At 33.2% G+C, this 27,211-nt stretch overlaps 1 protein-coding gene and 1 long non-coding RNA gene across 9 annotated transcripts in view; one reads left to right on the top strand and one right to left on the bottom strand.

The window, feature by feature from the left end:
- The first annotated feature begins 820 nt into the window (after positions 1 to 820).
- Positions 821 to 27,211, top strand: LOC110027542. Of its 3 annotated transcripts, XR_002294347.1 has the most exons (5): positions 821 to 1,107; positions 3,771 to 3,860; positions 19,309 to 19,445; positions 26,616 to 26,848; positions 27,045 to 27,211. It is a non-coding gene; the product is annotated as an uncharacterized LOC110027542 (long non-coding RNA). The 3 variants fall into 3 exon arrangements; XR_002294345.1 differs by having other exon boundaries at positions 823 to 1,107; positions 26,616 to 27,063; XR_002294346.1 differs by lacking the exon at positions 821 to 1,107 and adding an exon at positions 1,156 to 1,248 and having other exon boundaries at positions 26,616 to 27,063.
- LOC110027541 (MADS-box transcription factor 23-like) overlaps positions 4,570 to 27,211 on the bottom strand; it is a 30,410-nt gene continuing 7,768 nt past the window's right edge. Inside the window, exons 2-9 of one of the 6 annotated variants that reach the window (XM_020729022.1) lie at positions 25,475 to 25,555; positions 19,331 to 19,390; positions 17,411 to 17,507; positions 17,279 to 17,320; positions 17,123 to 17,206; positions 16,781 to 16,911; positions 5,988 to 6,398; positions 4,570 to 5,903 (exon numbers count right to left, since the gene is read on the bottom strand). In XM_020729022.1, the coding sequence (XP_020584681.1) occupies positions 6,371 to 6,398; positions 16,781 to 16,911; positions 17,123 to 17,206; positions 17,279 to 17,320; positions 17,411 to 17,507; positions 19,331 to 19,390; positions 25,475 to 25,555 (523 nt within the window). In that variant the 3' untranslated portion in view covers positions 4,570 to 5,903; positions 5,988 to 6,370. Of the gene's footprint in view, positions 5,904 to 5,923; positions 6,399 to 16,327; positions 16,685 to 16,780; positions 16,912 to 17,122; positions 17,321 to 17,410; positions 17,508 to 19,330; positions 19,391 to 25,474; positions 25,556 to 27,211 lie in introns of those variants that run through there. The other 5 variants (XM_020729018.1, XM_020729016.1, XM_020729017.1 and 2 more) reach the window with 5 other exon arrangements.

Here is a 27,211-nt window from a genome sequence, read left to right as displayed (position 1 = left end):
GTTCAAGAGAATATAATCAAGGAAAGTTGATAAAGCTTCAATAAGAATACTAACTATAGAAAAGATTAATCAAGTCTTAGAACTAGTTGTATCCATTATGATTTTGATTCCTATTCTCTTACAATTAAAGAAATTGCCTCAAAGTTCCAAGCACATAATGAGATTTTAGTGGCTTAAACGACAAAGAGGTTTTAGTTAAATCATGAGATTAGCTTAAAATCCTATATCATGTATTTTATAAGAATTAATTTCATATTTCATATTGATCAGACCTTGGTAGCCAATCAAACCAAATTAAATTGTCGAGCGACCAATCAACCTTCCTGAAACTATGACTTGGAATTCACGCTAATTTTGAAAAAATATAGTCATATCCTTGATAAATTTATTAAAAAAATAAAGCATAAAAGCTTTTGAATTAATAATACTAAACTTAGAATAAAAATATTTTGGTGTTGATTGTATTGATTGTATTAATTCCATCCAAATATGATTAAAAAAAATAATGAAATTTACTCTAAAAAAATTTAGATTAAGATTTAGCCGATTGCTATTTGAGTCAGATTTGAGTCAAAACTTATAAATTCAGAATAATTTCAATCAAGTTCAATTTGACCCGAATAACTCATATTAACTAATTTACTATTTAAGTTCTAGTTAGATTAAACATTTTATTCAACCAAATATACCAAGAATTTGAAATTCATGATATTTGATTAATTAAGAAACCAACTTTTTAAGTTAATTTTAACAACATTTCCATGTGCTCTTACTTCAATAAAGATGTAAGGATTCCATATATAATATTCGCTAGAGACCTTCTGCTACGATCCACGTAGCCTCCCTTTGATCTTCGAACCAATGCAGGTTCCTTGGAAGCAGAACCAGCCTGACGTGTGCGCCGATCACCGCCCCCGTACTGACACTTGACATCATCTCCATTCCCTTCCTTAAAGAAGTCCATTGTTTGAATCACAGCCCGCAACGTGGTCCTTTGTTTCCACCATTGCCGGTCAGGAGTTTACTCCATCCCCTGCTAGTTAATGTAGTCTGGGCAGCGGAGGAGACGTGGCTCACGAACTGCCGCTACGGTCGCGGTGAGGCCGGGTAAGATAATATCTACCGGTGCTTTTTCGATGCAGGTGAGATGCGCATGCTTTATATAGAGACTCGATTCCCTTGATTCTGCTTGTGTTTTCTTTCTGAACGAACGATGGAAAGAAATGTGTTCGTCGTTGAAGACAGTAGGTAAGGGAAAGAATTTGGAGTTATTGCAAATTTTAAGAATTGATCCCTGATTTAGGGTTGATTATTTGATTTGGCCTTTCTTTTGGTTTGATTATTGTAGGTTGTTTGTTGTTTTGATGTCTCGCTATTGTTTGTGAATGCTGAGTAGGAATTACTGGGAAGATTTGCGTTTTTAACTATGTTAGTGATAATAACGATTTTTTATATTTAGAGAAGTACACAAATCTTAATGTAGGGTTGCTAGAGGTTAGAATTCTTCTGTAAGATTTTTTGCAAGGAATTATTTATAGAGTTTCTGTCTAAATGCCTCAACTCTCCATCGTCGTGTCTCTGAAGGATATCTTTGGCATCGGTGGATTGATTTACTTTTGCTGTTGAGGGAAATGCTTGGTTGAATCGGTTGATTGTTGCTAGGCTGCATTTTTGTAAGGTAGGGTTTATGGTGTCTAGCTTTTAGGTGAGAGACGATGACAATTTGGATATAAAAGTAGATTTTTGGAGGAATATATTTGATGGCCTCAAGAATGGCATTCTAATGGCCCTGTATTTGTAGGAATATAAATTTCTATCTATCTATCCATAATTCAGCTAAATGCAACATTTTCTTTGTTGAATCATCTCTATTTCATGGTCCTATAAATAAAATAAGTATATAGGTAATGTTCGCTTACTTGAGGACTGAGACCTTGGCATCCCATTTCTTAGAATGGAAATGGATCTTGTTTGTTATCTGTTGATTTAAATAAGATTCATTTCTATGAGAATGTAAACTAATGATGATCTTATTAAAATAAGTGTACATATTTGAGATTGATTCATCTGGTTTCATGGAAATAATTGGTATTTATGAACTTGCATGAATTCAAAATTGGTGAACTTAGTTTCTTCATTCATGACATAAGCTTATGCAATATTTCATTATCAATTTTTTACATGAAGCCATTGTATAATCATTGAATTTGGGTGCACAAAATAAACAAAATAAGTGCTCTTGCATTTGATAGTTTGCTTTTCTCACTTTGAGTCTTTTCAATGACTGCTTCTCAATTGAAATTTCATCTTCCACCCTAGGAAGGATGTTTTATCTTAGCCTAAGTACTACTTATTGATGAATTAGAAAAGTTTTCATTATGAATTTAGTAGATATTAAAAGAATTATTGTTACCAAAGTGTGTGATAGGAATGATCTTTTCTTATGATTGCCAGGCCTAGTTTTTCCAAGATTTTGTGCTACTTTGAAAATACCTCGTAATGAATGTGTATACTATCTAGCTAGCAATGTGAATAACTATATATTATAGCTAGAAAGACTAGTAAATAAAGTTAAGAAATTAAAATGCAAAATTAGAAGGTAGAAAATGCAATTCGATGTATGATAATTAAGTCTCAATCAATCTACATTGATGTCATGATTTTTCTTCCTTTGAGAGTTTCATTAATCCATTTCTTAGAGAATCGCAGGGCATAAACCTTAATTGGGTAGAGAAGTTTGAGTTTTATCTTCTAGGAGAAGCATTTCACTTATAGTATACGTTGATAGGTTGTGATGAATTAGTGGAAAGAAGTTGGTATTCCAATCCTAAATTTACATAGCTCACTAGCTAGTCTCACCAAAGAGATTTCAAGTGAAATTCTATAGCTTTGAGAAGTTTGAAATATACGCGTAAGCCTTAGGATGGCTTTTAAAGGTTCCAATGGGTATTTATAGTTGCTAGGATTTTAAATCATAGCTTAAATAATGTCATATGATTGTTGACAATTGCCAATGTATAGTCAAGGTTGCCATTACATCTAATTTATTCCACAAAATTCTAAGTTCTATATGATCATACGTACAATCATGGGTCTTATGTATAACATGTTTAATTTCTTTTGAGCTTTTAACGTATCATTTGAATGATGGCTATATTGAATGTTTGATTTAATTGTTGGTAAACCTTCTTTTAGCAAACTGGCTATGATTGGTAATAAACACTTATAATGGTCATATCCCTATCCCTTATAGCAAAAGAGCCATTGGAGCATCATATGCATAATTTTGATCGTATTCATTAGTCATCAGATGTTTTTTGAAAATAATTTATGTTTTCTAATGTGTATTGGTAGGACATTTATTTAATGTGTTTGTGGGTTAGCATATTCTTTTATAAAGTTTTTAGAAAGTAGTCTAAGCAAAATAATAATAATAATAAAAAACCTTGTTAAAATATTTTTGGTGATGCTTGATCTTTCAAGCACTTCAAGTTGAGCTGTTTGGATCATATTGATTTGAATTTCCAATCTATGCTCTAGAAAATCATTAGTATTTCCAAGGCATGTTTTCTATTATCAAAACATCATCATGTTTCAATATTTGTTTTGGTTAGTAATTTAAAAATCATTTATCCAATGTATAATTACTCTTGTTTTCACCAACCATTTATTAAGTTTTTCTTCCTTGCATTTGCAGGACCTTCTATTTGTTTTTATGAATGATTTGGCTGAATTTATTTATTGCTGTTATTTTTTCTATTTGTATTCAGGTTTGTCAAGGTGATTAGACTTGAGAAAGCAGCTGCATAACTTGCAAGAAAAAGAGAAAATTCTCTTCTTCCAATGTTAAATCATTTTTGGTACATATAAATGCAATGATCATTTGTTTAAAGCTTTTTAGCTTTATTTTCTTGTTTTGCATTGGCAGGTTGATCCATTAGTTCAACAATCTAATTCAAATTATATTTTCCATGGCTTGTTATTATGTTTTGCTTCTTGTCGATTGAATCAATCATTCTTCAAATTATTTAAAATTCTTATTAAATTTGTGCTAGAAGTACCCTTTTTTATCGATCAAAATCTCATTATGTTGAGGATATAAAAAACTTACAAGTATTGGATCATCTGCAAAGAAAAAAATTGTTTCTAATTGGAAATAGACCCATTGTCTTTATGCCAATCATTATTTCTTACTTGGTTTAATGCATGGTTATAATGGAATTGTTTTGTCTTTTGAGTATTAATTATAATTGATTACATTTTTATGCAAATATTGTTGGATTATTTGCACCCTAATAATTTTTTAAGCACGCATACTTCTTTTTTAATTAGGTGATGTAATATACATAGAATCATATATGTGCGTGTGCGTGTGCGTGCGCACGCGCACACGTATTGTATTACTATAGAAAATTCCACGATTGCCGACAGATAAATTAGAGAGTGCTAAGGTATATGTATGTTTGTAATTTAGTTAAATAACTTATTTACGTTGTATTTTTTGCCAGCTAGAAAGGTGGTTGTCTGAAATGTTTTATTGGCTTGAGTAGTTTTCGCCATTATTGGCTTATTGGCGGATTAGCATCAAAATTTCAACAATAAATGTGTGGACTGAAGAACTTGCTAACTTTTCATTTGATATTTAAATACATGTTGAATTTTTCTATTGTTAATTCGATTGATGGATTAGCAGCTGACAGTCCAAATGTTAATATGTGGCTTGAAAAACTGTTATCTGTCTAGCGACTGAAAAACACGTTGGTGATATGCTAGAAACTTGTGCAAAAATAAAAGCGTGTTGAAGTTGATTAAAATTTTCATACTTACAATGACAAAATGATGCAAATAATAATAACTCATAATAAATAAACAAAAATAAATATAGAATCGTAGATTACAAATATAACACTATAACACAACAAATCATCCAATATATTAATATATACAAAATAAATGAAAATACTAAAAATCAAGTTTTACATTGGGAAAATAAAGGGCTAGTTGCTCCTCGTGCTCCTCCACGATCATAGGACGCTTGTCATTCATATGTGACTTGTGCTACAACGGCTCAATGCTGGCCTCAAGCCTCTCAACCTTGGCATTTATAGCTTGCACTGTCTCTTCAAGCCATCGTAGATCAATAGCAAAGTTGGCTCTAAATTCTTCGATGATTATGACCACACGCTTCACTACATCATAAAATGATGATGAAGTCTCACCAGAGCCGGATTGTTGTCTCGTATGCATATCCCTGTGCATTGATACTGTACACATTTCCTTTCTTTCTCCCACAAGCAGCTTCACTCCCTTTAGATCTCGATATTTGAGTTGTTAGACTGACCACTAGAGCTACAAACTCATGTAGACTCCTACTTCAGACATTCTTCAGGTGCACATACTCCTACAAAAGTCTATAAATGCTCTTTAGCATTGAAATAAGATTGCAAATAAAATTTATACATAAAAAATAATTTAATTTATGGGGACATGTTGGGATACTCAGGATGTTGATGTGAGCGAGCATGCAACTCAGCAATGATAGACTTGTGTCCAACCGTTTGCTTCTGTTAACACTTTAAATATTCAGGAAATTAAATAATAATATATATCAATTTAATTCAATAAATAAATCTTATCATCCGCCTTCTATACATTGTGGGGGAACCAAGGCTCTGATGTGTACAGAGGCACTCATGCCCCCACATTCTGAGGCTCGTTTCTATTGCACCGTCTGCCTCTTTTTGAGATACTCAGGAGAAGTTTTGGCTTTGTACAACATGGCCCAAACATCCTACCCTATCTTTTATGTATAACAATAAACATATGTCATAAGCAGGTTGTCTTCGGATCTCAAAGTTTCTCCAAATTTGTCGATAATGCTAAGGCAATCAACAGAAGTTCTTCTGCAAAATAAATATAAATAATATTTGTTATTATGAAAGCATAATTTAAGATTGTAATTGTAATTCAATGTTATTTAGATTTACCTCAAAATCTTTGAATCACATGACTACTCGTGATGTTATGAAATATCTACTTGGCGAGATGAAACATATAGAAAGGATTTTAGATATAGAATATGATAAAAAATAATTTCAGCTGTTATAATTTCAATTACTTTCGGATTTGTATCTTTCTTGACTTGAGGTACCTTTCAAACCAAGTTTGATGAGAGTGGAGGGGCTTACCTTGAAGGGGAGGGTAGAGGTGGCAATGTGGTGGGAGCTTAAGGGGTGTGGATCGCATGTTTCATTGAAGGTGGAGCAACATGCTTTATGAGTAACTTGGTGGCAGTCGTGGAAATGACAGTCACAGTCCTGCTCATCTGTGGGTGTTGCGCAAAATTGTTTGCTTCTTCCTTTGATATAAACTATGAAAAATTGCTATCTTGCAAGAACCTTTGTGGAAGTTGTCGTTGGCAGTCATTTGTAATAAGAAATAAATTGATTAGAATAATTATAAGCAAAAAATAATGTAGTAAAAAAAAAACATAGAAATAAATGCATAAAACAACATAAATGCAGTCAACACTGTAACAAATAGTGAAAAAAAAAATGCAAGCAATAAAAACATGAGAAATTGAAAACTAAATTATTTACCCATCTTATTCTGTTTCGTAAGAGGAGTGAGTAAATGCTAAAATTTAAGATTTTCTCGCTTGTATCATCATCAGATTCATCCACTCACGATTGACTTCACATGCATTAATAGCATCTTTTAAGGTAATTCTTTACTCAATAAAAGCATAGAGAATACAAAAATCAAACTTTTTTCTTTTTGTTTCTGATGAGTTGGTTTAACTTTACTTTGGATTTTAATAGGTGCTTTAGTTTTAGTCGTTATTGTTACTGCCCAATCAACTTTGTCTATTAGGGTATTAAAGTTAATATATCTAATTGACTTGAGTTGCTAAAACGAATGTATCAAATTTGACTTATCTTTTATTTATTTTAACTTTAGTGATATCATATGATTTATATGTTTGTTTTTTGTTTGAGAACATGATCACACTCATCATAGTTGAATAGAAATACATTGGTCTCAATAGAACCTGAATATTGCATTTGCACAATTTTTTAAAAATTCGTATATCTTATTATCGGAATGAATTTTTCCTTTGGCACAAATATCAAATTTTTTTTTTTTCGAAGGAGCAGAATCTCAAGTGAAATTTGTATCTTTTCGCATCAACTATTGTCCGCATAGTAAAAATCTACTATATGCATCCTAATTATGAATCTTTTAAAAATATCAAAAGATATGTAATTTGAGCATTCAATTTATGTCTAGTGAAATTTTGAGTTAGTAGAAATCCCATATAATTTGTACCATATTGTGAACCCTTCTTCAATCTTCTTTTTGCTAATACTCTCATCCTCAATATTTAAAGAGTTGACAAATAACTTGAACATGTAATTAAAACTTTGATTATCAAGTGAATGTAACACTTTCAATATTAGTTTAAATATTATTTAGATATTATATGTTTTATTTAAGAAATAATTAAAATTCATCACAATTAAAATTGAATAGACAGTCGTTGGTCAAAGTTCACTGTTGTCGTTGAGATAACATGAATTGCATCACCTTAATACTTCACGTGATTTTTGAAATACATAAACCACACATTGCAATGACCCCACACTACAGCCTATTCTATTGATCGTTGGTGCTTGAAGTAATACTAAAAAGTATTTCTTATGTAGCAAATTTATCTCACATCCACATTTTAATATTTTTTTTCATTGTTTATTTTTCCTTTTTTTATTTTATTCAAAAGTATGAGATAGTGCTAATTATTTAGTACCGTATTGTAATAATTCTTTGTAAATTATATAATCAGACATTTAAATGACGCATCTTTCAAACGGATACATTCATAGGTACTGTACCGAGCTTTTAATCATAAGTTAGATGTAGCTCCATCAAATTAAAGAAGTCATAATAAAGTATTCACTCAAGCTTGTATAGTCACTGAAATGCTCACTTCAAGTTATCTCAATGCATTTATTTTCAAATAAATTGCATATAAATATTTGAAAAATACATTGAATTTAATTAATGTATGACTTGAAAAAGTATTAAATGCAACATATATCAAACATTGTAAGAAAATATGACTGTCATAACTTTTCATGTCAAATATATTCCTTATTCTTTAGGCGACAGAATAATTTAAGTTAGATGCATACGTACTAGAAAAATTCAAAGATTGCAATCATTAAGAAATTATTTTTTGCGGATCTAAAGTAAGAAAACTTAGTTTTATATCTCATCAGTCTACTCATAGTTGTCTCTTGAAGTTTCAAGTGTTTTTTTCTTGCAACAATTTTTTAAGTTTAATCTAATTTTAATGTTATAATCGGTTTTGTCTTTAATATTCATCACAATATTGAAAATATTATCGAACTTATTTTTCTAAATGTGCACGACATCAAAAATATGTATAATTAAATTGTTCCCCTAGTATAACACATCTCAAAAATATTTTGCTTTGGCTAGTTATGAGTAACACCGAAATAAGAAAGATGTGAAGATAATTTTAGTAATATTTAAAATTGCACTAACCATTTGCCACAAAACATCCTCAGATATTATTAGCAATGATCTTAATTTTTCAATGTTATTTATTGTGAATGGTTGATTAATAGGTAAGAATACTCGAGAATAGTTGAATCACGAATTTTTCCTATCTTATTTTAAAATAAACGCTTTTGATAGATCTATATTATATGGACATTCTAATTTTTGTGCAGTGCTCCATTCCGATGGCAATTTGTTTGCAAGAAAACTGCTTATTGTCATTTTCAAAATGACTTTCATTTGAAATTTCTATTTTGTTGTAATGTCATAAGTGATCGCATTTCTTTCTTATAATATTTGAAGCTCATCTATTAAATATTGTAAATATACATCAAATCTTTTCTTTGGCTTATGTAGATCGGATATGATCAATGTGAAGAATATGAAATATTCAGTCAGGCACATTTCATGTGATAGGTTATGCAACATAACTATCACTGGCTAACATGAGTATGTGGAAGTTGGCTGACTGTATAGTGTGATACCGTCGACAAATAAAACATTCGACCATTAACATAGAAATATATCTTTTTTGATGTCAATCTTAACTTCAACATTAATTTTTTCATTCTTTACAAGTCTTTTGATACAATTTTTTTTTTTCAGTTTCTCTTTTAATCATCCTGCTTAAAATATTCTTTGGACACATTATAATTTGATTTAGTACCAAATATTTTAGGAGTCACTAAAAGTTCAAAATATATGGTGCAATCTTTTCACAATAGTTGTAGTGCAACATAAAATACTTCATAGAATTTTTGTTTCTCTATTCGTTGGCTCATTCTCAGTTACTCGCTTAACAAATTGAGCTCTGGTTGCACCGAAGCCCATTTCTTCAAATTAAAATTTAATGAGATAAACGTGGATTAATTCTCCAAACTAAGCCCACATTCACACATAACTTTTTGGGTAACCACTCAACAAAATGACAATCATTTGCTTAAAAATTTATGAAGCATTTCATTTGTTTCTAAATCATTTTAAAAGTGAAATGCACTTTTTTAGGCATATGTTTAAAGCACCCAAATATTATGTTTGTAAATATGAAATTTTAGGTGATAAAGTATGTGTCAGACATGTAAATACATAAAAATTTGGTGGCTTGCTCGAATCTCTTATTGACCGATGTTAAAATGAGAAAGAAGAGAAAACTTGAGAAAATTGTTGTAGATTGAAGGGAAAATTAGAACTACACCTTTTATGTTGTCTTACAATATTTAAACTTGGAGCTAATAACAGCTAATAACAAACTTTTAATAACAAACTTTCAAGAAAAAGACCTAAAAATCAGTCAAGAAAATAACAAGAAACAAAATCAAGAAAAATAGCAACTAATTCCATAGATTAAGGAACAAACTTGACTCAATTAAACCTAGACTCAATATGCAGTCCTAAGCATTATTCCAACACTCCTCTTTACTTTAGGAGCTGTGCACCAAATTTCTGCCTTAGAAACTCAAACTTGCTGATTGAAAGTGACGTTGTAAACAAATCTGCCAACTGGTCTTCAGATTTGTAGTAAACCAGTCGCCAATTCTTCTTTCTGCACTTCTCTTAGAAAAAATAACTTGATGTTGAAATGCTTAGTTTTCCCATGAAACACAGAATTTTGGAAAATGAAAATGACAGCTTGGTTGTCAACAAAATTCTCAGTGCTTTCTTTCTGCTCCAGATTGGGATCCATTAAAATTTTCCCTAGCATATTGTCATTCTTCCTCTTTGGAGAATCATCATCCTAGTCGTTGGAGAAAGGGGAGCTTAGCAGCTTCCTGAATTGTCGTATGATTTAAGAGAGCTCGTCTTCTCAACTATTATGCCATTGTTCCCTGGTGTGAGAACTGTTTCAGCTGCTGTTTCAGATGGCCTCCTCAGCTCAGCCTCCATCTCTAATTGCACTGCTTGAGTAGCCTCAAGCTGCTCCAAAACCTTTGTTGCCTTATTGTTATTCTTTTCAGCATCCCCATTGACAACACCTAGTCTCATCAATGTTTATTATTCTAGAGCTTTTGCTCTCTCAGCATCCAAAAATATAGCTGCAACATAATTCTCCTAATGCTCCCTGTCTCTCTTAAGCTCCGATTTTAGTTGTTCATTCTCATCCATAATGCTTTGCAACTGTGTCTACTTATCCAAGAGGTTTGCTTTCAGTTCTGTGACTTCTTTAGTAGCCTTTATCAGCCTCATCTCTGAATCAAATTGGCTCGCCATTGCCTTATCCATTTTATCTTTCAATTCGTCATTCATTTGCGACATGGTTGGGAGTTCTGTTTCCATACTCAAAAGGTGAGCTTTCAACTCTAAAAGTTCTGCAGTTGTTTTCTGTAAGGTTGACTCCAGTTCTAATTTCCTTAGCCCTGCATCAACTTTCACATGCTCAACCATCTCAATTGCTGATGAGTCTTCATAGTGCTTTCAATTTGTTCCTCATGCATTGGATTGAGTGAAAAACTCCCCCCTGCCATCTTAACTTCAAACATCATTTCGCCCGTAGCATCCTCTATCACACGGACCTTCTCCATGAACATCACTTTGAATCTTGAATCCCTTTGAATCCCTTTTCTATTAATTGACCAACACTGAGTAAGTTTTGATCAATATCTGGTACATAGAGAACATCAGTGATCAACTTGGTTCCTGAACATCTTGCAATGGCTACGGTTCCCTTTTTCTTTGACTGCAATATATTCACAATTATCAATTCTGACCTTCTTGTACTTGGTGCTCTTCAATTCCTTGAACAACTTCTTGTCATGTGTCATATGATCAGTGCAACCACTATCAATGAGCCAGTTTTCACTTGTTTCATAACTTGTGAAACAAATTGCAACAAAAAGTTGGTCGTCTTCTTCTTGATCTGCCACTTGTATCTACTTACTGTTGATTTTTATTCTTGCAAATAACAGCTTCATCTCCACACTTGTTGCACTTTGCATCTGGTCTTCTCCAACATTTGAAAGGAGGATGACTTTTCTTGCTACAATGTTGACATGGAGGGTAATCTTTTTTTTACTCTCAATCTTTTAATCTTTTATTTTCAAATTTTCAATTTTGCTTCTGTTCTCAGGTGCAGAGCTTTGTCTACTTGCAGCTTGAAACTTCTTATTCTTGGGCACCTATTCTTTTCATCATCTTGATGCTTGACTGGTAGTGCTCCTTCGACGGCTCCTTCCCTCATTACGCCCTCTGCTCTTTTGCTTGTATAGAAATTTAAGAGTGATAATCTTTGACAGATCCTTCGTGTTTTCTAAGGTGGTGATGGTAGTCTCAAATATTTCAGGCACTGTTACAAGGATTTTTTGAGCAATCCTTGAATTTTCCAGAGAAGAACCTAATAATTTGACACGATTTGCTATGTTGAGTAGTCTGTCAGAGTACCCATATATGGTTTCTATCTCATTCATCTTTTGCAATTCAAAGTCACGACGAACCAAGTTTAACACCTGCATCCCTCGAATTTTTTCATCTCTTCGGATTTGAGATAATCCCAAATCCCCTTTGTCGTTTTCAACGACATGATACGAGTGAAGATCGTGGAGGAAACCGCAACAAATAGGTAAACTTTTGCCTCGGACTTCTTTGTCTTCTTCTCCTTTTGTGCTTTAATTTGTGCTACGGTGGGATTTTCAAGGAGAAGAGGAATGTCACAGTCTTCTTCCACTACTTCCCAGAGATCCAAAACTTCCAGGTATGTCTCCATGAGAACTGCCCAGATCCGGTAGTTGTCTCCGTCAAACATTGGAGCAACTGCGAAAAAACTAGCTTCGATCTCCATTGTTGCTCAAACTCACGCACATGTCCCTTAATAAGAGAGCTCTAATACCAAATTATTGGTTTCTTGAAATGAGAAAGAAGAGAAAACTTAAGAGAATTGTTGTAGATTGAAGGGAAAATTAGAACTGCATCTTTTGTGTAGCCTTACAATATTTAAACTTAGAGCTAATAACAAACTTCCAAGAAAAAGATCTAAAAATCAGCCAAGAAAATAACAAGAAACAAAGTCAAGAAAAATAGCAACTAACTTTTAAGATTAAGGAACAAACTTGGCTGAATTAAACCTATAACTCAATAAACAGTCCTAAGCATGTATTCCAACACAAGGAATCTGAGCAAAACCATGAATTATAGCAAAATTAGGTTTTTGACATTAAATACACAAGAATTGGGTGGAATGCTTGAGATTTCTTGCTGATTGAGCATGCAATCCGAGTGAAACCACAAAAACATTGATAACCTAATTTTCTATTAGGTCTTAGACATATATATACATAGGAATTGGGTGGCTTGCTCTGATTGCCATCCAAGCAAGCAATCTATAAGCAAAACCACATGTTTGAGCCAAAACACATGTAAAGTTTATTGTGTTGAACTGGAGAAAGAAGATGGAGAAAAGTGAAGTTTATTGAGTCGAAGCCTCAGGCCTTGTCACCGCCGAATATTTGCCGTCCAAGAATTGTGGTTTTGTGTCATTGCTCGAGAGGAGAAATTGGAACAAGATAAAGGGAGAGGAAGTGAGCTTTGGTGCGTGTCGTCGTTATATTAGATCATTCTAGCGGATTGCCAACTGAATTCAGAGTGTAACCTAGCTATTTTTAAGTTATATCCGAACTGGCTTGTTAATGACAGCTGATTTTTCAGTCGGTTTGCTTGACCGGCTGATCAATCCGTTGGTTTAGAAACCGCTACAATTAAAATTATAATCTAACCATTTAATCAGTTGGAAAAGAATTGGCTCACTTTTTTAGCCGATAATGCTATCGAGTAAAACATGTATTCATGTTATGCCTACACACACACACATATATATATATATTAGTGTTCTCACATCACTTGGGTAAGGCCTTGCTAGTCCCCTACCCTTGGGTGTAATTCTTTATCTCAAGAGCACCGTAAACACAAATATGCAATGCAATGTGTTGTGTAGAATTGTCTGGCTATAGGTTTTAAAGGAAACTCGCCACTTGAAAAGGAGATTAGAAGTTAAAAATTATGAAACGTATGGTGAGTTGTAGTTTGAAAGGAATATGCCCATAATGAAAATTAAGGAGAAATTACGTAGGACTGTCGTTAAAACTTTAGTATATCAGATTCTTCTTAAAGAGAAGTCCCAAGATTTGTGTTTTGAGAATTTAGTAAGAAAGGATATACTTGCTCCTGCATGGAAAAATAATAATAAAAAAAAAACTTAAAAAAGTATCAATATATATATTTGTTAGTGGTCTTACATCACTTGGGTAAGGCTTGTAAGAGGAATAGTATGAATGCCAAAAAAAAAAAAGTGCTCCCTCTCGAGTATAAAGCATGATAGAGAATTTTAAATAAGAAAGAGGCACAGTAAAGTCTTGGAAGAAAAAGAAAAGGATCATTTCCCCCTTGGGTGGTCTTCTTTATGTATAGATTTGGGTTGACTCAGGAGCACTATACAACACAAATTTGTAATGCAATGTGCTGTGTAACGTTTTCTGGCTAAAGATTAGGGAAACTCGCCACTGGAAAAAGGTTAACAATTATGAAATGTTTGGTGAGTTGTAGACTTTGGAGAGATTAAGGAGGTATTCCTTTGTACAATAGTTAAAACTTGAAGTCCCAATAGTTATGTTCAGAGAATTTAGTAAGAAACAATATACTCACTTCTGTATGGAAAGATAAAAAAAGCCCTTTAAAAATATGATGTAGACTAGTTCAGAAGAAAGCCTGACAAACGCCTCAGTTCTTTATCCTTTTTATTTCTTTGTATGGTTGAATTGTGAATATTGTAATCTTTTGGAAATGAAATCAATATTTTTTTAACATTGATTTTTTTTTTGAAGTGATATGTATGTATAAATGAATGATGATTTGATGAGCACTATGTATTTGAATTAACCACATGAATTGAAAATAAATGAATTTAATTGTGAATTTATCGAGTTTAATAATAGGATTGACAAATTTTGAATTATTTATATATAAATTTTTCGAATTAATGAACACTCGATATACTTTTTTGGTGAAATTATTCCGTTTAATTAGCAACATCTTTTAATTTTTTTATTTTTTTTTAATGTGAATCTTGTTATAATTTCATGGAGACAATTGTTTAAGATTGTTGTAGAAGAGACTTGCACGCTACTCATTACTGATCTTGTCGCGAGAAGAGGGAGCTCTATCTTCTTGGCTTGATTTGTGGTCTAAGAGTATATTAAGTGCTTGAGATTTTAGATGCTTGAGAACAATTATAATTTGTAATGAATAATAGCTGATCAATAGTGAATTTAATAAGTAAAAACCAATTATATAATTAATTGATGCATAATCGAATTTTAAAATCAAATGAGCCGTTCAAGGGTGTTATTTAAAAAAAATATTAATATAAAATATATGCAAACTTTATTAAATTTGAAGACTTTATATTTAAATTATTTAAACTATTCAAAAAATTAATTCTTTATATTTTATATCAAAATGATTTCTTATTCTTTATCTCATAATTTTTACATTTTTTTTTCATTTTTTTTAACACTAGTTTAAATTAATATTATTTTCTCTATTATAATAAATAAGCAGTTCCAGGTCAAATTTGGAAAATTAATCTAGCTCAAACTAGGCTCGAGTTGAGAGTTTCTCCAGCTCGGCTCGGACTCATTTACACCCCTAGAGTCTATATTAGAAGAATTACAGTTGATACGTCTTGATCTGACATCCATGCTAAATAAAAAAATATCTAAGGTGATAAAAGTATATATATATATATAACAATCTTGAAAGAAAAAAGACTAAATGATTTCTCTAATCTGTGTTTGTTCTCCATCTGTAAGTTGTCATCCGAATTTTCAATTTATCCTTAAGCCAATGCATCTTTGTTCTATTTTAACTAAATTGCAAGTGAAGAAGTTCTCTAAAGTTGACTAAGATATTATGTATTTTAATAACAAATATTTATTCTTTAAGAGTGAATTTGCCTGGACAAGTATTATAAGTGCAAAGCATATAAAGATTAGAAGAGTTTTAAGGATACAATCTTTTGGAAGTTATCTCTTGGCCATATTTTTGGCACTTCATTGCCATTGCCATTATGAGTATTTAGCTTATATGTTTTTGATCCGACTCGTTCTTGAATGATGTATTATTCCGACCTTGTCGACTTCAACTTGCACTATAGGAAAGTCTGAGAAAATTGATGAATAACCGGTAGACTCATGATCGTCGGTTATTTTCGATGACTAAAGCAATGAAAATCTACAAACACAAGGGCCAACGAGAAACCGACAGTTTGTGATTGTCGGTTCTTAATTTACTTAAAATTGATGGCTTAGGCTAGAAGGCATTGGTCAAGTTTCGTATAACGAACGACGTGTTGAAACACTTATTTCTCTCTTTTCTTTGCGCGCGAGTGCTCTTAACTAAGCGACTTGTGAGGCTTTTGATTTTTCTAAAAAAACTATATATTTTTGGCGTTTTTTCCCTTGAATTAAATGTATATTTCATTTTTATTACTCATAAAGTTTTTTTTTTTGATATTTTATCTGATAGAATTTATGATTTTCAGACTTTTTTGGTTTTAGGAGATTTTGAGAAATTTCATCAGATTTTATTATATTTGGTTGTTTCTCATTCTTTTTGCATTATTGTCGTATTTTAAATTTATAGCTTGTTGTTATTGTAATATTTTGATCCAAATTGGTCTTTTGGTTTTATATAAGTTTTAGGATAATATTTAGGTGTGATATGTTAGTAGTTTGAATTTGGTGGTATGTATGTAAATGCAGCACATGTGAATGACCAGCATTAGATTCAGGGGAATGCGAGAAGATTAATGCCTTCTAGTATTTAGTGGTGATGAAATTATGTTTAGCATTCCTTGAAACATAATTGAATTGACATCTTGAAATTTGACAAAGACAATTCCTCTTCTACACCACCATTTTGTAAAATAAGCCACTATTAATCGGTGAGAACATGTTTTCCGCTAACAAAAATAACTAAACCGAGACTTTGAAACTGCAAAGAAAATTCATTCTGTTGGCACAGCAGGACCCCACATATGAAGTGATCCTTTAGAGGTAATCTCACACTTCTTAATTGATATTCTTGATGTATCGGAGCTTCTTAAAGCAATTGAAGTCTGGAGCAGGATACAAGGAAATTTATTATGATTAAATAAAGAACAATGTCTGTCAACATTAAATTTTGTTCAATGAATGAAGTTATGAGAGTTTACCCTAGCTTTAGTACGTCTTCTTGCATTTCACTTGTTTGTTTCTGTGGCGGGCTTAATTCAAGGTCAGTTGATGTCGGACAAAGAGAGCCACTACTAGTAGATCTCCCCATAAATCTTGCAATTGCGGCGACCTAAAAATGGATTTTCATGTTCAGGCAGTACATAGAACTTCTATCTGGAAATACTTGGCTTAAGTTTTAGTGTTAATGATGCTGGACACTTTGATGAATATTAGCGCTGTATATGAGGCAAATTTTGGCAAGCTCAAGTGCTATTTGGCTAATTATTGGACCGAATATGATTGAAAACAAACATCAAGCCTTTTAATGTACTTATAATTACCTTTAGGTGCAATTCCATGTTTTCTTGCTGAGAAAGTTTTAATTTTTTGTAGAGCCTCATGTTTTCTTCTTCCATATCATCGACCTGCAATGGATATATTGAGTTGAGATGTTGATGTTGTAAACATCTGATCTCAGATGAGATGAGAGGGGCTACCTTTCTATGTAGTGCTTGAGCTTCATCGATTAAAACTTGATCCTGCCAGAGAGATTAATATATGATTATATAGAAATAATGAAAATGATGGCTGTATTTAGACATTGCGCTTAAAGTATTTGATCGAAATACCTTTTTCTGTCGGATCACTCTTAAGCTTGTTTCCATCTGGCTCTCTAATGTTTGTAGCTCTTTGAGACCGAGCCCATTAACATCTCCCATCAGCTGCCTGTAATTATCAAGTTAACTGTTGGTAAAAATTTTTCAAGATCTCATTCTATGATTGGTTTCATTTGTCAGAATAATCTGCAGTTGATGTGATCATGCAGTTATTCATGACTCAAATTCTCAAATAAAAAAAATTTTGGTTTACACTTGCAAACTTAATGGCGTAGAGAAAATATTGACAAAAATAGCTTGAAGAATTTAAATATATTCTCATTTTACTTGTCAATAGGCCTCTTAGATTTACACACACTTATGATGCTTTGTTATGTGCTTAAATTTTCATAAATACTTTTTTGTCCTTGTTACTCTGACTTTGACATGGTCAGGGGAAGGAGGCTTCTGATATTTGATATTTTCTTTGAAAAGGATGGTTCATCAGCTTGTGTTCCTACAGTCTCGGTTGAGAGTGCACTACTAGCAGAGTATATGTGGAGGGCTTAAAATTCATTGGACATTATGAGAGTATCTACCTCTGCTCTTCACTAATCTCTCTCCCAACTACAGAAGGAAAATATTGTTTTTTGGCAAAAGGATCTTTGATAAATCTTTCTACTTAATTTATTTTGTCCTTTATTAATTAAGGTTGCTGGTTCTGAAAATGGAGATTTAATTTATTAAATTGGAGATTGGCGAAGATACTTGATTTTGAAGTCCGAATTTAGTCAAATGGGAAAGAAAATGTTCTCTATTGTTTAGTAGTTAAAATATACTTTTAAAACGGCGTCATAAACTGGATTATTTTGATCGAAAGTCATGGTAATTTTTCGAAGGCTTTATAAAACAGAGTCATGATCTGTAGAAGAAGTTATATGGAGGACTAAATTTTGATTAACATGTAATTCAAACATTTTCATGAATGGTTGAGCGGTTCATGCATTTTAGAAACACTGAATATTAAATATTTCAAGAATTACATTCTGTTGAATGCCTGTTTTCATAGAAGCTGATTGGTTATTTTCCTTAAATAGGATATATTTGTATTTATATTTTTTGTTTTTATTGAGTGCACATGTAGACTTTAGAAGAAAATTGTAGGTGATATAAATTAAGTTTAATAAAAACTGTATGTAATTCTAGACTTCTAGTTTACCAGCTGTTTTTAATCATACAGATATTATTCTTTTTTTCTTTTCGTTTTTCTTTATTCAAGCTTATATTTTGTAGCACAATTAAAGTTAGAATTGCTGTGAATAGTTCTTTTATATTGTTATTACCCTTAATAGTAATAAAGGCTAGCATGTGTGTCAAATGTTATTTTTAGGACAAGCAGGGTTGAAGAGGTTGACTTAATTGGATTACTCCAATAGTCTCAAGGCTGTTATTATTGATTCATTGTGAAAGGAATCCTTACTTCTCGGATAACAAAGTGATTCATGATGGCTCTATCATGATATTCCCTGTTCTATTTGCTAATTTTTATCATTCTTGTCATGAGTGGCCCCGGTGATTAATGCATGTAAATTGTGGCATAAATGTTTGCCATGTTCTATTTAAGGAGGCTTGTTTATTTATTTATTTTTTATTCCAAGGAAGCGCAGTTTAAATTATATCCGCCAGTATAGTTGCAGCACTTTGAATTGTTGCATTTTTAATTTTTCAATCTTACAAGAGCAAAATTTATTCTACTATTTTATTTTAATTTCGACCGATCATTTTGTAAACTGTTTTCTGATTAAATGAGACTTTTTTCATCTTTTTTTTTCTTGTTGAATTAAACATTAACTATAAAATTCACACAGGTAAATTTATGCTTTTGATTTTTTTTATCCTCTAACATGCCATGCATTCAACGTGCTGTTCAGATATTAAGAGAAGAGAAATTACCGATAATTTTCTTGCAAGTTATGCAGTTGCTGTCTCAAGCTCGCCGCTTCCTTCTGCCAATTCAAGTGGGCACAAAACAAAATCGTTTGATAATTCTAATGCAGATTTGGTGCAGGTAAATCAAATAAAAACTATATTATTTGTGAAAATTATCTGCCAGGATGTTCCAAAGAACTAGTGCATAGTATCAAGAAAGATTTTGCTATATTACCGATTTGGTCAAATTAAATAATAGATATTGTGTAAACTTTGTAATATTTTTAGCTGAATGTATATTTAAAAACCTGTTTGCATGCTAAAACATGTTTTTAAGCTTGCTAAAGGTTTTGCTGTCATAGAACCTTTCTTTTACTTGGCATAGTTTAAGGTTGGCTTGATTTTGTGTCATTCGAGGCCCTTTCTACTAACATTCTTCATTGGAAATCACCATTAGTCATGCTATTGTGATTATTGTACAGGTGATATTGTTTTTTGAATATTTATAACTTGGGTGTTTACATATAAAATTATGATGCAGAGGTTAAATAGCTTTTTAATGACGTTTAATCCATGTAAAAAATCTTTTTTTTTCCCTAATGGTAGTATTTAAGGCATTCCATGTCGCATTTGTCATTTGTTTCTTATGAAAGATTTTTTTCCTTCTGCTTATTTATTTAGGTAGAACTGTAATGTTATATCCATTTAAATGAGTGTTTTTTATGCATTAATTACCCATAAAATTTATGAATAGCTTTATGATGCTAGTGTTCCTTCCAGAAGTGGGACTGCTATGAACCTACACTGATTCAGCAGGGCAGGAATAGGGTCGGCCGACCCTTCTTTGGGCCAAGGGCGGCACCCCTTTTGGTTACCTCAGTATTATATATATGTTATTTGTTGTGTTTAGGTCAGTTTTTGATGTGGTTTTTTGCTGAGACAGCTGCCAGCGTCTTCAATTCTTCCTTCTAGGGCTGTATCAAAGGCTAGAAGTTGTTTTGGCTATAACTCATTCTGGGATAGTGTTTATCGATCGTTTTCTGCATCCCACAGCCTTGCCTCCACTTCCTTTGTCACTGTTTTTGCTGTGGCCACCCGGAAAACAACTCCTTTGTTGTTTTTCTAATGTCGCCTACCACCCAACCGCCTCCCATCTTGCTGCCTTACCTTCCAACCAACTCCCACCTGCTTCCAGCCGCATTCCTTGTTTCCGTGAACCTCCCCGACCCTTCCAACACCCTGCTAGTCTCCTCGCCAACCATCTGACAGCCAATCATGATCTTCTATAATTGTTTTCTGACCATCTAACCCTCCACACTTACTATTTCTTTGCAAGTTGCAGCATTACCACCCTCAACCTAAGCCCTAGTTGGGTATGTGTTATGTCTCTTGTTATTTCCTAGTTTTGAATATCTTTGGTTGCAATCCCTATTTGATTTCAATAATAGAAGTTACATCTATGTTTTCATATATGTTAACTTGGATATCATTTATTATTAGAGCTAGACTAACCTAAGTTTTATCCCAGGGTTCTTAGCATCCACCATTATAGCGTTGTTGTAATCCCTATTTGATTTCAATAATAGAAGTTACATCTATATTTTCATACTATGTTAACTTGGATATCATTTATTATTAGAGCTAGACTAACCCTAGTCTTATCCTAGGGTTCCTAGCATCCACCATTATAGTGTTGTCCCGACACAAAATCTTTCTTTCTTACTTTACATAATCTCTACATCTCCTTCCACCGACTCAGTTCCCCACCCTAATCATCCGCCACAAATAGGGTCGTAATCTAGCCAAGTATATCCTTATTCGGACTTGGCTTAGTGTAACTATAAGTTGTTAATGTTTGACTTGAGTTTATGTCGAGCTTTCATATATTGTTCAGCTTGAATTTTTTATATATTTCAAAGTTTGAACTTGATTTGTACTTAATTTGTTTATGAAAAGTGAATGAGTATTTAGAGCTAAATGTTCAAATGAATATCTAGATTTTCATATAAGAAATTTAATAAATAATTTAAACTAAATCCTAACAATCAACAAAAATGACAAATAAAGCCCTACCAGATCTTCAATCTGATTTATCCTCCATTTTTCCTTGAATCCCGTATAGGTCTAAACAACAAAAATGACAAATCTAAACCATACAGGATCTTAAATTCCATTTCTCCTCTTTTTTGTGTTACATCTCGGATATAGTAAATGAAATTTGAAGAAGGATTTATAAGATTTAAATTAGTTGAAGCGTGTGAAGTGTGGTGCGAGGAAGGATGAGAAATGAGGGTTAATCAGGTAGGACTTAAAAGCAGAGTGGAAAGGGGAGATATACCGAGCCAGCGTTTCAAAGATCCTTGCACACTGCAATCTCATCATGCTTTTGTTACTTGCATGCCCTAGCGACTCAGGGTTTCATATGTTTCAGACAAAAAGGGAAAAGGTGAACTTACACGAGGTTAGAAGGAAAGTGAGGTATGTGAGGGTTTAAAATTAATTTTAAGGGGCATTTAATACAACAAATTAGTCTCAAGTAATGTCACATTTAACACCTAGTTTAATAAATAAATATATAATTAATAATTAATCTAAAAAAATTATTTATATAATAATATACTACTATTAAATATTAAATTAAATAAATTCTAGTTAATTAAATTTTATTTTTTATATATATATATATATTAAATATGAAACTTCATTGAACTTAATATCGAGTATTTAACAAGTTACTTGTTGAATAACAAAGAAGTTTATTTGTGAGCATAAATGAACAAATTCGACTACATTCATATTTAGTTCATTTAAGCTTTGAGGTTTTAAAAATTGTTTAAGCATGTTTATTTACTAATTTGAACGAACATGATCGAGCCTTACTCAAGTTGAGTTCGGGTTGTTTATCGAGTGCATTTGTTCATTTAAAGCCCTAGCAACAAAGGCAATTGCAAGAACCTGATCAGGAGTTTACCATGAAAAAGTTACAGCGGTAGCTCCATCAAGTGTTACAACTACTCGATGACATTGAGGAAATGACCCATGAAGACGTTACCAATGAGAATGGTAGGAAGATCCGAAGAGGAGAGGCAAGGACACCTGAATCCCTTCCATAGGGATGATTCGAATGGAGAAGAAGACATTCCGCGATGCTTTGGGATACATTATCAGAGGAGGTCAAGAGATGAAGTACTCGTTAGAGGATGCATAGATGAAATGCCCGTTAGTGGATATAGAAATGAAGTGCGTGTTAAAGGATACAAAGATGAAGTGTTTGTTGGATACAGAGGCTCAAGAGTGAAAGTAGACATACTGGATTTCAAGGGGAGAATGAATCTGGATGATTTCATAGAATAGTTGCATACCGTTCAGAGGGCCTTTGACCAAAAAGTGAAACTAACTGCTAGGGCGCCCGTTGTGGTGGGTAAATTTGAATAGGGAGAGAAATAGAGAGAGGAGTTAGATTACTATCTTGGAAAGGATGAAGAAAGAGTTGCAGCGATAGTGCCTACCTAACCCTGTTGGTAGATCTCTTCATGAGGCTCCAATACTTACATCAGGACTTGTCGGTCGAGTATGCAATAAAGTTTATGTTATGAGTGGAGACTGATTTTATTGAACGAGGTAAAACCCCAACACGTATGCATCGGGTTGTGGGCCTAAGCGCCCACTTGGGTGCTGCTCGAACAAAAGAGCCAGTGCCTAAACACCAACTTTGGGCGCTGCTCTTAGTCCCGAGAGACCAGCGCATAGGGGTTGGTCTATTGGCGCCTAGGCACCTATTATGAGGCATCAATATAGTGTGTTTGGCGCTTAGGGGCCATGTTTGGGTGCCTAAGCGTCCAGTGTTGTTACCACACAAAAAAGTGGTTTTTAAGCCAATTTTTTAGCATGGATCGGAGATCTTGTTGTTGTCTTCTTTCGGTGTACTTCGATGAGAATCCCAGTGAAGGTTAGGAGTGTCTAAGAGATGGATTTTGGTGATTCAGCGTGGTTTTTATGTTGGATCGCAGAGGGAAGGATTGTAGAATGAGTTCTGTAAGTTTTCTTTGTGTGTTGAGAGAACTTGTGAGTTCTTTGTAAAACCTTTTGAGCTTCATATTGGAAATTTCTGGTGGTGTGACTCTGTGATTTTTTTCCGTTCTGGGGTTTTTCACATAAATTCTCGTGTGCTTTTTTGGTTGTTTTGATTGTGCTCATGTTTTAATTTTTTGATGAAATTTTTATCAAATTGGTGCAATACCGTTATTTCGATGTGTGGTTTAGTTTCTAATTGACCTTAAGCCATGGTAAAGTTGGAAATTGTTTGTTGTGTGATTCCTAATAGTTTTGCCGCTCCTTTACGCAAGATGGTAAACTCATAGTCATACTTTTTGGAGAGTAAGAAAGTGCATGTGTCCTTGCCATCAAAGAAGTGCTAGCCGGATCAATTTTGGTGATGACAGAGGAGAACATGATAGAAGAGCTAGTTTCAGACATGACAATCATTAAATAGGGTGTTTTGGGACATGATATTTGATAGCTTATCGCCACGACCACCACTGATCTGGGAGATTCAAGTTTCCATCACTTTAAATCGGGTTGAACCAAGCTTGGGTTACTTTTGGAGGATTCTACAAAATACACTTTGGCATGAAATCCTTCTTTAGCTTCGCGGTGTATCCCCATATACTTGGACCAATATGGATGTTTGCTCGCATGGGGAAGACTTCTCATATGTTGTGGGAAGACTTCTCATATGTTATCAAGATGCGCATATCGATGTAGTTGGAACCCTTCAATCCCAATAGGTTACAGTCATGCTTGATCTGATTTCATACTATGACGTAATAAAAACTTCAATAAATGAGGTCGAAGCTTCCCCAATTATGTGAGACTAACTTATATGCTCCTTCCCTGGGCTAGAAGCAGGAGAACCAAAAACCTGGATGAATTTAGTAGAGCGGGAATAGGGTCGACTGGATGACCCTCCTTTGGGCATAGGGTTTGTCACCCAATAGGAATGGGTCCCCCCTTAGTCACCCTAATCTTATATATATGTTATTTGTTGTGTTTAGGTCAGTTTTTGATTTATTTTTTGTCAGGGTAGCCGTTGATGTCTCTATTTCTCTTTCCTATGGTTATATATTCAATGGTGAGAAGGTGCTCCGACTATAACTCGTCATGAGGTGATGTTTATTTACCTTTTCCTGCATCCCCACGACCCTCCCTTTACAGTTTTCGTCACTGTGTTTGTTGCATCTACCCGAAAAATAGCTCCTTACCACACAACCCCCTCCTATCTTGCTGTCATCCCTTTCACCACCTCCCACCTTGCAACGACCCCCTTCCAGCCGCCTTCGTTGCTTTCGTGAACCTCCTCGATCCTTCCAACACCCTGCCAGCCACCTCACCATACACTTGCTGCAACCATCTCTGCCACCGACCTTTCAGCCATTCAACAGCCAACCGTGGCCATCGATTGTGTCTTTCTATCCATCTAGCATGAGGATTTTGTGGCTTTGCTGGTGTGGTGGCCTCCCCCTGCTATTTTTCTTGAAACTGAATCTTAAGAAATTGAAGAGGAATAATTATTTTTTTCCTCCAAGAAACTATACTAAGGTATTTAAAATTTAATCCTGAAAAAATTACAGAAAACACACACTCTAAAATTAATAAACCATACTAATGGCTGACCATAGGATTATATTATTCCATAGATCAACTTCAGGATATTGTGTTGTTCAAAGAAAATCTCATGACGTGGAGTAAAAAAATATTGATTTCTCATGATTGAGTGCGAAATTTGAGTTAAAAGCAATTGCCTAAAATTAACCTTTAGTCTCAAAATCAAGTACAATATGTGAGTTTAGAGCAATTGCTCAAGGATTATGCAAATTGCTGTGGTGAAAACTGAAAAATAATACATGAAAATTATAATGTTGCGTATAAGTTTAATGAGGTTTTTATTCATAAAAAGTTAATTTTTTCGATTTTCTTCAGCAGGGATGACTACGCAGGAATTTAAATACTTTTCATATCTTTTCTAAAATCTTATGCTCTGTCATAGAAAAAATTGTGAGAGCTCTTTATGCCTAATTTATAATTTATTGAACTCAGAAAGAGGATAAAGGCTCTATCATCTTCACAGTCAAAATGACAACCGATTAAATGCAAATCTCATGTTTATGTACCTTAATCTCAGAAGTTGAATGCATCACAAGCTGATGATCCTCTTTCACCTTGCTGTAGCGTTCAATCACTGACTTCATGCTGAAATAGAGAACATCATGATTTTTAGTTTTTTAAAATTTTCATGGTTGTATTGGTTAGAATACTATTTTTAGTAATAAACATGCTTAGATGAATTCGCATGTACTTGTGTTAATATTAGATGTACTGACATCCATAGATTTTCTTTCTTTTCTTTTTAGCCTCTACCCTGCTAGAACTTTTTAAAAGTATTTCCTTAATTACTTGTGTTAAGCTTTCATTATCATTATCATAATTATCATCATGAGCACTATTTTAAAGTTTTCGGGGTCAGACCTACAATTCCCCGTTCTTCATTCATGCTTAATGTTTATTAACTAGGGAAAAACAATGTATGTTGTTGTCCTTTCTATTCTAAATGTTTCTCTTTTCTCTCTCTTCCGTCAACAAACTACCTTGTTGGCTCTATTTTCTTTTTCTTTTTTTTTTTTTCGGGCGATCCTTTCTTGAATAGACCTGAACAATGTTCATTGGTTCAAGAAAACCAAAAAAATGCATAAAAGTGCTTTTAATCCATTTAATGCAAAAGAAAGACAAATGCTTCTTCCGAAATCATGTTTGATTATCAATTCTGCTACTTGAAACTATTGATTGGCTACTTGAAACTATTGATTGGTGACGTAAAGTAAATTATGATATTCTTGGCAGTTCATACAGTTCCAACAGATCGTGTATTGTTATTTACAATTAGAAGGCTTCCTTGTTTCTACAAACTTCGGGGGGTTGTTGCCACTTTGGAATTGCAAGCCTTAAAATGTCACTTCTAGAGGTTGTTTGAAATTGGCATATGCAGCTTCAATTTTGTGGTTGTGCAGGAAGTGAATGAATTTATAACAATATTGCATTTTCTCTTATTTTTTATTACTTGCTACGTGTTGCAACATTGGAATTTCATAACAAACAAACTCCCTTGTTGTCTCTATTCTCTATTTTCACTTGTGCAGGAAGTGAATATTGCATTATGTTAATATCATTTTTTTGGGTGATTTAATTTTTTTAATTTTAATTGTCCTTATAAAGTTTTTAATTAATATCCTACTCTCGCATCCACTACAAATAGAACTATTTAAGAGGGGTTTAGTTTCTCACAACCATGAAACAAACAAAGAGAAGAGCGGATGAGATAAAGGAGAGGGCAGCCATCCAAGAAAGCAAAGTTTTTTAGTGCTTATAAGAGCAGTGTCCGGTTGCTTCAAGAGAGAAAGGAGTTGTTTCCTCTTTTTCTGTTCTAGCAAGAGGAGGAGCTATCAACAATAGAAAGACAGTGCTCGTTTAAACTCCTACAACAAAAGGGTAAGGGAGTACATACATTAAAGCATTTCCTTATGTTTACCCATCATCTTTGCAGCATGTGTTTGTGCTTCTTATCAGCCATTGAATTTGGCAAAATGATATCTCTATCTATATCTTCTACTTTGTATTGTATAATCCCTTTATGCACCAATCTTGAAGCTCTCTGAAATATTTGATCTCTGTGGGTTTTATGTAGGCGGTGGATCTTATAGCCATGCAAAACTAGTCTCTTGTGTTTGTGATCTTTGTCATATCATCACATTTTCAACTGTTTTTCACTCAAAAGTATATTGCTATCCTAAATATATGAAACTTAATATCTTGTTAATTAGTAAATGTCCAACGTAGTCCCTAGATTTGTTT

This window comes from Phalaenopsis equestris, unplaced genomic scaffold (genome assembly GCF_001263595.1).
Source record: "Phalaenopsis equestris unplaced genomic scaffold, ASM126359v1 Scaffold000428, whole genome shotgun sequence".
Taxonomy (NCBI): Eukaryota; Viridiplantae; Streptophyta; class Magnoliopsida; order Asparagales; family Orchidaceae; genus Phalaenopsis; species Phalaenopsis equestris.
This window is presented reverse-complemented; position numbering and strand designations above follow the sequence as displayed.